Source organism: Talpa europaea (genome assembly GCF_964194135.1).
Source record: "Talpa europaea genome assembly, chromosome: 12".
In the NCBI taxonomy this organism is placed as follows: Eukaryota; Metazoa; Chordata; class Mammalia; order Eulipotyphla; family Talpidae; genus Talpa; species Talpa europaea.
In genome coordinates, this window is record NC_140079.1 from 101,906,135 (window position 1) to 101,916,362 (window position 10,228).

At 61.0% G+C, this 10,228-nt stretch overlaps 1 protein-coding gene across 1 annotated transcript; it reads right to left on the reverse strand.

Moving 5' to 3' along the window:
• Positions 1 to 7,026: 7,026 nt before the first annotated feature.
• On the reverse strand, positions 7,027 to 10,022 carry ZNF205 (zinc finger protein 205; the record flags this gene model as incomplete). The annotated part of the gene is made up of 3 exons (XM_084250260.1): positions 7,027 to 8,131; positions 9,597 to 9,717; positions 9,990 to 10,022. 3 exons carry the CDS (start codon positions 10,020 to 10,022, stop codon positions 7,089 to 7,091), a joined length of 1,197 nt encoding a protein of 398 aa, XP_084106386.1. The 3' UTR covers positions 7,027 to 7,088.
• Between the last annotated feature and the right edge of the window lie 206 nt (positions 10,023 to 10,228).

The following is a 10,228-nucleotide window of genomic DNA, read 5'->3' on the forward strand; positions in this document are numbered from 1 at the left end:
GCACCTGGCCCTCCCACCGCCACTCGTCACAACAGCGGAGAAGTGTGTCTTGGGAATGCCTTTGTTTCAGCCAAAAAGTGACACAACCATCGTAGTGGAAGGGGGAGTTCACTATCGACACACACACACAGGCGCCCCACCACCGGGCCTCCCCGACCTCGGCCCGCGCATCTGCTGACCACGTCTCTACAGCACGAGCGGCCACACACGCGAGGCCTCACCGCGCGACCGGCTGTGATTCGCGTTCCCACCCAACGGAGCTTGTCTTCACGGGCGCCCCGGGAACCCCGCCGTACGGGTGGGCCCCAGTTCCTCGGCCAAACCCCGGGGGAGACACGCGGCTCCCCGCGCCTCCCGACTACACCCTAAGCGCTGGAAGTGCTCCATTCTCCCCTCCGGGGCCCGCGGAGAGGGCCCGGCCGGAGAGGCCAGGACTCACCGGGGTCGCTCGGTGGGCGGCGGCCGGCGGCCGGCGGGAAGGTGGCCCCGGCCTGGACCCGCGCTCCGTCCCCGGCAGCCTCGGGCGCGGAGCCAGCGGTGTCTCTCCGGGATCCAAGGGCCCCCCCCCGGCACTCCCCAGCGGTGTGCGCGCCGTTCGGCCTCCGCCTCCGGGGGCCGGGCCCGGAGCCCCGCGCACGACCTCGGAGCCCCGCGGCCCGCGTCGCCGGTCCCCGCCCCCGGGACACACACCGCCCACGGCCGCCCCGCCGGCCCAGCTGCGCCGTCAGTCCCGGCGCCGGAAGCCTGCGCGGGGCTCCTCGGGAAACAGGGCGGTGCATGCGCCTCGGAACTACAGCCCCCAGAAGGCCGTTCGCCGCTGAACCCGCCTTCCTCCAGAAGGATGGCCAATGAGTGGAGGGCATTCTCACGGACTCCCAATCAGAAAGCAGCGACGTCACGCGCGTCGACACCCACGGCCCGGGCGGGGTCAACTAGTAGCATGGCGCCGTCCTCCGCGAGGCCCACTTAGCTCTCCAGTTTCTGCCCTTGTTGGGAACGCGAGGGCTGGGAGCGGAGTCCAAAGCCGGCCTGGCGCGCAGAGACGGCGCCTGACCCGGCCGCGAGAGGGGCGGACCCTCCCCTCCGCCCGGGCTCTGTCCGCTCCGGGGCGAGGGCGCAGGGGGCGGCGGCCCCGGGAGCTCGTTTCCAGCCTCTCGGGCCGCGCCTGCGGGGCTCCCCGGGAAATGCAGTCAGTGAGGGGCGCGCGGGGCGGCTTAGCGGGGCCCCGACCCGGCGCTCCCCGCCCCCTCGGAAGTATATTGTAGAGGAATTGAGTTACAGCTGTATTAGAGTCTTCTCGTGTGAGCGTATTTATGCCATGTGTATGTTTCACGTATATTTCTTTCCTGTATATAGAATTGTAGAAATTGAAAGAATCCTGTTTTTTTTTTTTAATCGGAGTGTTCTTAATGTATTTGCTTTCATATATTAAGGATATATTAGCACTGACACATAGTGAGCTCTCAAGTATTTGTTGAATAAATTGAGCTACCATTTGAACTGTTACAAAGTTTCTTATATTGTGGCTTATGTATTTGGATGATGCTTTTTAATTCCATATAGAAATATAACATTAGGGCCTCCCTGGTGACACAAGGGGTTAGGACGCAACCTATGAAACTGTCCGCAATCACTGCAGCACGAGTATGATCCCCGGCCAGGGAGCAGACCGACATGGTGCGGCAGACCTCTCCTGTCTCCCCGCTCCTCCCCTCAGCAGTGTATTTCAGTAGATCCGCCTGTTTTCTGCTCCCCACCCCATCTCTGGTGAATCCTCACACACACACACCTCTGGCTTATAACCCTGTTCTTAGTATAAATAAATCTTTTTAAAAAATTAAAGCTTTGGGCCTCCCCCCGTAGCGCAGGCGGTTGAGCACAGCGCTGTGAGGCTGGCCGCAGCCTCTGCAATGCTGGTTCGATTCCGGCTGGCCGGCAAGGGTCCCACATGGCGCGGAATACCTCTCCTGTCTCGCCCCCTGCTCCCCTCAGCAGTGTATTTCTTCAGCCTGCCTGTTCTGCTCCCCGCTCTGTCTCTGGTGAATCCTCTCCCCCTCCAGCGCATCTGGCCTGTATCCCGGTTCTTGTATAAATAAAAATAAATCTTAAAAAAAAAATAAAGCTTGAAAAAAATAATGAAGAGTAAACATTTTCTTCCCCCAAAATTTTTATTTTCAGAATTTATACTTGTTATTCTTAGTTTATAGCATTGCCCAGAACTCCCTCAACAACGAGTTGAAGACAGCAGGCACGACTGTCTTGGTTAATGATTTAGATTAAGTAGCTACTGTCTGTCTCTGACATATATCCATGTTCACTTTACAGAGCACCTATTTTCATTTACAGTAGAAAGGCTACTAGCTATTATCCAATATTTGTTTTCCCTTCCTATAGCAAGAATTTTTCAATGGACACATGGGCATTTAGAATAAAGAATGTATTTCTCAAGCCTCTCCTGAAACTAAGTATAGCTACGTGATTAAATTGAAGTCAAAGTAATGTGAGCTGAAGCCATGCATGCAACTTATTAGAAAGTGATGGATCGTGGCTTCCTGTTATTTCCCCAATTGCAAGTGGGAGTTAGGACACAGATAGAGGAACTGACCAGGCAGATGAGCATAATGCCCACGGATGTAAAAGAAGATGGAAAGTGTCTGGATTCCAGAGGACTGTGGAGCCATGAAAGTGACCCTGGATTTATACACAAGCAGTGACATGAGAAATAGGTGTCACACTTAAGCAGCTGTTTTTTGGATGTCTAGGACAATCAAAATATTTACCCAACTGGCACTACTCCTCACTAAGAGCTTTTTCATTAAAAACAGAAAAATATTTTTATTTATATTTTCTTCTTTGGAATACGGAGTATTCAGAATTTCTGTCTTCTTGACTAAATTTTGGAACTTTTTCTTTTTTCTAGGAAATGGTCCCGTTGATCTACAATTTCAAATTATCAACATGAAATTGTACATGGAATTTCCACTTGATTTAAAAATTTAAAATCAGCATATGTTTAAATCCTACTTGTTTGGGTATTGCGATGGCCCTTGGTTGGCGTGCAGCGCAGGCTCTGGGTACTTGGGTGCCTGATGACTGTGGGTCAGGCCGGCCTCCCCGACCTCCAGCCCCACTGCAGACCTCACAGGGAGAAATACACTTCTTCCTTGTTTAACACCTTGTCCTTTTGGGTCGCTGTTATTTGTAATTTAGCTGAGTTTTACCTGATTCGCTACCTACACCTGGTTGTTCCAAGGATTAAATGAGAGAACACAATCGCCACTTAGCCCGCAGTGAGCTCTTCACCCTCACAAGGACAGACCGGCCAGTGGCTAGTCCTGGGGAGGTGGACTTCATCAGGAACCCTGACCTGAGTCGCTCACAGGAGCCCGGGGTACCTGAGCCACTCCAAAAGTCAGGCCCTCTGCTGCCTTTTCCTCTTCCCGCTGAAGATTTAGGCCCAACTCCTGCTGGTCCGGGACCTGTTGTTTTCTGCACCTTCAAGGCTGGCCTGGAGCTATCAACTGAGAGCAGAGAAACCGGCGTGGTCGTGACCGGAGGCCACCCCCGCAGGGAGCCCGCCCCCCACAGCACGGCGGCCCGGGGAGAAAGGGGTGGGCCAGGCGGCACCGGCCTCCGCGCCCGGGGAGGAGCCTCAGGCCCGTCCCTCCGGGTCTAACCCTCCAGCCCGCTCCTGCCCTGCCCTCAGGGCTGCCGTGGAACCTTCCGGAACCCCACGGCAGGGCCTTTACTCGTGTCCCTCGTTTGGAAGGTTCTTCCCCCCAAGTCCTTGTAAAACGGCTTCTTGTCATCCTTCGAGTCTCGGCTAAGCGGTCGCCCTCGGAGGAGTCTCCTCCGGCGGCCGGGCTCCTGACGGCGTCCGCGGCCTCCCCGCCCTTCCCCTCGGCGGTGTCCGCGAGGCCGGGGCCCGGGGGCCAGGGCGGCCCGGCTCCTGCAGGACTGACTTCTCAACGTGCAGCAAGGCCCGGGGCCTTTCATCTCGCATTTGGAAAACACGAGCGCAGCGAGGCCCCTTCACGCCCCCGGGCCCCGCCGGCAGCCACGAGCGTCCGTGCACACGCGCCGGAAGTGGCCCAGGCCGCCCGCGTCCTCCTTCCGTGCCTCTCTAGGACGACGGGAGGCTTGGCATCTCGATGACAGGCCCAGCGCCGACGCTGGACGATTCGGCCTCCAATGGGAAAGCGAGTTTCAAAGCCCAGAGCGTCGGGAAATTACTCTGGCAACCGCGCGGCTTGGGGGCGTGGAGGGGAGAAACAGGGGCGACACCAAAAACATACGCCAGTCACGATTGGTCCGTTTTGCTGGAGCCCGCCCCCTCGCTGCGCCACAACAACTGATTGGCTAAGAGCAGGGCTAGGGCGGGGCCTCCGCAAACCCAGCCCCTGGCCTCTGCGCCTGCGTTAAGGTGGCCGCCAGGTGGGCCGTGCCGCCCCGCAGGGGGCGCTGCGCAGGCCGGTGCTGCGCGGAGGCCGACGCTCCCGGTCCCCCCCAAGGAGGGCCATGAGCGCCTTCTGCAGGGGCCTGGGCCGACCCAGCGGCCGCACAGGGGAGGAGTGGGAAGCGCGGCCCGGAACATTCCGTCCCGTCCATCACCCACTCCCGACGGTGGAGGTCCGCGGACGGCCTCCGGGCCCGCCTCTCCGGTGCCAAGAACCTGGGCCGTCAAGGGTGACCAGAAGCCAGGAGAAAGTGTTAGGGGGAAAGGATGTGGGCTGCCCTATAACAAAAGCAGGCCACAGCTCTGAGCTTCCTCACTTGCTACCCAGAGCACCCCCCAGCCCAGCCTCCGACCTCCCCGCGAAGCCCCACCACCTACCCATCGGAACCCCTTTCAGCCGGACACGCCAGCCCCTGCACCACGCCCCAGCTGTCTCCTCAGTCTTAATGGCTCGTGTCAAATATTTTCCAAACTGCCAAGTTCCACTCTTAACATGCTCTGGCTAGGTCTGTCCCAGAAATGTGGCTTCTGGATGGATCTCTAGCAAGGAGTGGACAAAGACCCAGGGAACCACGCCCCACTGCACTCTGCCAAGTCTCTGAGCTCCTCGGAGGCCAGAGTGAAGTCTTCAAGTGATTCCCGGGCTCACTCGTTCCCTGGCTCCTGGTGGTTCAAGTCCTGACACGCTGACCACAGGGGCCGGGAACTGAAATCATGGCAAGCAAACGCCCACTGTGCAAAGGGGTAGTCCCTGCTAAGCTCCGGCCAAGTGATGGTCACTGGCGGTGGCCTCTTCCCAGGTCTCCTTCCCACCTCTCACTTGTCATTAGAAAACAAGGCTGCTGGCATTCAAAAAAGATAAACACATGCAGTTTGCAGCAACATGGATGGCGCTGGAAGGGATTATGCTCAACAAAACAAGCCAGAAAGAAAAAGAAAAATACCGGATGGTCTCACTCATAGCAGGAATCTAGAAAACTTAAGGGACCAGGAAAAAGAATAAATATAAGAAAAGAAAAATCAAAATCAACAAACAACTATGAACCAGAGACACTCTATGGGGTATGGGGGGCGGGGAGGGGAGGGTTTGGGGTCAAAATAAGGGGGTTGCAAGTGTATGGGGAATATAAAAATAAAATTTATTAAAAAAAAAGGCTGCTGTAGCTGAGTCCCCCCACCCCTCACGCTGAAGCCAGTGTGAGACTGGCGCCATGAAGACAAGAGGAAGCTTCTGTCTTTCTGCCTCCCCTGCAAGGAGACAGCTGCTTCGACCAGTCCTGCCAGCAGCCCAACCCCAGGTCCCTCACCGGGACCTCCCACAGCACTGGGCTCGGCAGTCAGCAGCTCCTCCTAGCGGCTGATAAGATTTACCCCCAGCCCTGCATGTAAGCCCAGCACCTCTGAAGGTCAAGTCTACTGTCGTTCTCTTCAGACAGCCCTGTCTCATAATACCACACACTGATTAAGACAGCCGGTAGCTCTTGGGGTACCTGAAGTATGGGTGTTCTTTACACTAGGAAAGCCCTGAACTTAAACCCGAGCTTTTAGCTGTTCATATGACTTTGGGCAGGATAGACTGCCCTCTCTGAGCCTGTTTGCTTGTGTACGACACCCATGCTCAGAGCTGAGGCGGGTCGCCTATGTGTGCGTCACTTGGCCCCATGCCTCACACAGCTTATACGTGACAGCTATTATTGCTATGCTCAGTCTGCCCTCCTGTCCCAGCCACTGTGTCCCTTGGGAGCTGGCAGGTGCCCTGCTGGCCCCATGATCCACACAGACAGGTGGGGCGTCAACAGCCCCCAATGCAGACATCCTCAGGGACAGGTCAGTGTTATATCGGGAGCTCAGCTGCAGATCTAGATAACCAACAGGCTGAGGCCACACCACCCCCGTCCCAGGGCGGAAAGTCAAGACTGGGAGACATCAAAAAACAAAAGGCAGGGGCAGATAGGGCAAAGTGGAGATGTGTGAAGAGGCCAAGGAGGTGAGAACCAGCGGAGGGGGCAGGCAGCAGTCCACAAAGGGACCTGTGGTGGAGAGCCGTCCCTTTACATGAGGGGTCCTCACGGGCCTGCAGCTAGGCCCAATGAAGAGGGGGGCATGGCCTGAGACAGGAGGGTGAGGCCCTGAGCTGACTCTGCCTGACTCCTGGCTCGGGAAGACACGAGCGTGGGTTGGGTACAGGGCTCCGAGGGCGGTGTCCCGGGGCGGGAATGAAGGCGGCGGCAGACCACCCTGCCAGCCCTGGCTCATCTTCAGAAGTGGCTTCTGGGCTTCCGGTTTGGAAGGTAACCTCTGTGCTCTCTGCCTGTCCGAGCATCTGCGAGGCTCTGGAAAGGTCAGCAGCCAGGTCAAAGCTGGCAAGGAGGGTGCCCAGGCGCAGGAAGGGCTGACTCAGGGATGCCTGGGACACATGGTTCGCCCAGCCAGGGCCCAGGAGACAGAGCTCTAGGCGGTGGCTTGAATTCCAAGGCCTTTAATTTGCAGCTAGAGTGGGGGCCCCGCCTCGCCCTAGCTCCTCCCGATGGCCCTGCCCCACCCCAAGCCACAACTCCCCCACTCCCTTCCCAGCCTCCCACCAGCTCCTGCAGCCCCCATGCTGCTTCCCCCGCCCGGGCCAGGCTGCCTCCTAGGTGGGGGCCGGTGGGGGTGCGGCCAGAGCCCCCGCCGCCCCCAGCATCAGCATGGCCAGGGCCTTAGGCCCCGAGGTGTGGATCTTCTCGTGCCGGTGCAAGTTGGAGCGGCGGCTGAAGCTCTTGCCGCAGAGCGGGCAGGAGTAGGGCCGCACGCCGCGGTGGGTGCGCTGGTGCGCGGTGAGGTGTGAGCTGTGGCTGAAGCTCTTGCCGCAGTCGAGGCAGTGGTAGGGCTTCTCGCCCGTGTGCGTGCGGTTGTGCGCGATGAGGTTGGAGCGCTGGCTGAAGCACTTGCCGCACTCGGGGCACGGGTAGGGCTTGACGCCAGTGTGCGTGCGCTGGTGGGTGACCAGGGCGGAGCTCTGCGTGAAGCACTTGCTGCAGATGGGGCACTTGTGGGGCTTGGCGCCCGTGTGGGTGCCCTGGTGGGTGACCAGGTCCGAGCGGCGGGTGAAGCGCTTGGCGCAGCGGTCGCACACGTAGGGCTTCTCGCCCGTGTGGATGCGCTGGTGCTGGATCAGCGTCGAGTGGTGGCTGAAGCTCTTCCAGCAGGAGGGGCAGGTGTAGGGCTTCTCGCCTGTGTGGATGATCTGGTGCTGGATGAGGTGCGAGCTGCGGCCGAAGCGCTTGCCGCAGTCCGTGCAGGCGTAGGGCTTCTCGCCCGTGTGCGTGCGCCGGTGCGTCACCAGGTGCGAGTGCCAGCTGAAGCCCTTGCCACACTGCTCGCACCGGTAGGTCTTCTTGCTGGCATCGCCGTCCGGGGCCAGGCCCTCCTCGCCGCTCTCCGGGGTGCCTGTCTCCCCGGGGCTGGGTCTCTCTGGGGGCGCAGCGTCCGGCGGAGTGGGCCTGGGTGGTCTCTCCTCCGCGGGCGCCAGCTGCCCAGTGTCCTGGGCTGGCCCCGAGCTCTGGCCACTGGCTGCCTGGCGACCACAGGGCGCGACATCGCCTGGGGCTCTCCCCACCCCACTTCTGAAGGGCTCCACATCCCCTAGGGCAGCCGGAGTGTGGGGGTCCTCCTCCTTCCCCACCTCGGCTTCTCCTGGAGAAAGAAGGTTCCAGACAGAGACAGGCTTTCATCAAGGGCCCCGCGGCATTCTGGAAACGCAGACGAGGATGAGGACCGAGGGCAACCCTGGAAGCCGGAGCCCAGTGCAGAGGCGGGGCTGGTGGCCTGGCCCGGCCGGCCCAGCGTCTGCAGAGCTGGGTCAGCTGCGGGGCGTGCACGGGGATGGCCAGCGAGGACCCTTGCCCGGGCCCCCGCCCCCACCCACCCGCGCCCTCTCCACGTACCTCTCTCCCTGGCTGCTGGCCGGCCCGAGCTCGAGGCCTCACCCTTGCCCTGCACTTGGGAAGCCCAGAAAGGTCTGCTGAAGGGAAACCCTGCCCCAGAGAGACGCGCTCAGACTGGCGCCCCGAGGGGAAACCCTTGCTGCCGGGAGCAACAGGGGCGGGCACAGCTCAGGAAATGGCACATGGAGTCCAGCATCACTGGGGGTCGGGCAGCCCCCCTAGTTAGGAAGAACTCACAGGGGCTAGGAGGAAGCTTGGTCCTGCTTCCCTGAACCAGCACCAGGCACGGAGGGAGGCCTGGGCCAGTCAGCTGCCAGCACCCCCTTGCAGGGCGAGTTCTGGAACAGGGGCCCAGCCACGCCTGGTACTGGACAGCCTCCCACTCCCAACCTGCACCATCCGCGTGGGGTGCCTGGGGGGCAGTGGGCAGAGAGGCCAAGTGGGAGGCCTTGGGCTAAGAGGGAGGGACACTCACCCCCAAGAAGTCAGGGTCAAAGGCCCGAATCCCAGCCCCCCAGGGCAAGGCCCCAGGAACTCGGGTCACCACGAGCACAGAGGGGCCCTGGCCTCCAGGCCCGATCCGGCCACGTGGGTGGGAAGGGACGTACCGGGCGCCCTGGGCAGCGGGAGGGACGGAGGAGCACGCCTGAGACAGCAGGGGGTGAGCCCGTGGCTGCTGTGAGGTGGGCGCTGCCAGGCCAGTGGGATCTTGGCCGGCTACCTGAGGGTGGGACTCCCCAGCCCCCACTCCGTCTGACGTGCAATAGATGGGGCCGGCGGACAGGCAAATAGATGACCGAGCGGACACAGAAAACCCGGCCAACAAACAAGAGCTGGAAACTGAGGACTCGGTAGTGAGGACACCGAGGAAGCGGCGCCCCCGAGGAGGGGTCACACCCAGTTTCCCACCAATAGGCCACCCCAGAGCCAAGCTCTCTGCTCAGGTGCCTCTGACACTGCTGGGGGAATGCGCATGAGGCGGGTCCCCAGCCTCTCTCGGGGCACCGCCAGCTCGGCGGCCACACGAGGCTACTTCAGTAAGGAAATAAAAGGAGCAGCTCAGCAGCTCTGACCGCAGTGCTCGGACACAAAGCCAGAGGCGGCGGTGGCGGTGCGGCGGAGCGACACGGAGGGCCTCCACCTCGGGGGCTCTGGGCCGCCCGGACGGACGAGGGGTGGGGTTCAGCCCCGGGAGGTGGGATGGTCTGGCTTACCCCAGGCCAGCCCGCTCCGCTTCTGCAGGACGTCCCTGTAGACGCTGTGCTGCGCGCGGTCCAGCCGCCCCCACTCCTCCCGGGACAGGTACAGGGCCACGTCCTCAAAGGTCACCGGCATCTGAAACAGGAGGCCACTCGGAGTCGGCGCGGACAGGGCGGGGCACAGCGGCACCGTGCCAGAGTGAGCCCCCACTTCCCGAGCCTCTGCCCCTGGTTCTGAGCGGGGGCAGGACAGCGCCCGGGGCGGCTTTTCAGGGCAAGAAAAAGCATGTGGGGTTGAAGCAAGCGTCCCTTTCTCGGGGGTCAAGGCCAAGCACAGCCTCCCAGCCAGCCCCTCTGCAGCCCGCTCAGCCCCAGGTGCGGCCGGCTGCACCTCCCGGGGGCGCTCACCTGGGACCAGGCGGTGAGGAGCGCCGCAGCCATGTGCCGGTCTCTGGTCCTGCCCTCGCGGGCGGAGACCTGGGGGGACGGGAGGGCTGAGAGAGGAGAGAGGTCCTCAGGGCGGACACAAGCAGCGGGCAGGCGTCAGGGTGTCGCCACAGCCTTTGCCCCCCACCAGGGATTGTGAGCCCCAAAAAGCTCACGCGCACCCCCTCCCCTCACCTGCACCAGGCGGGAGGAGTGCCTTC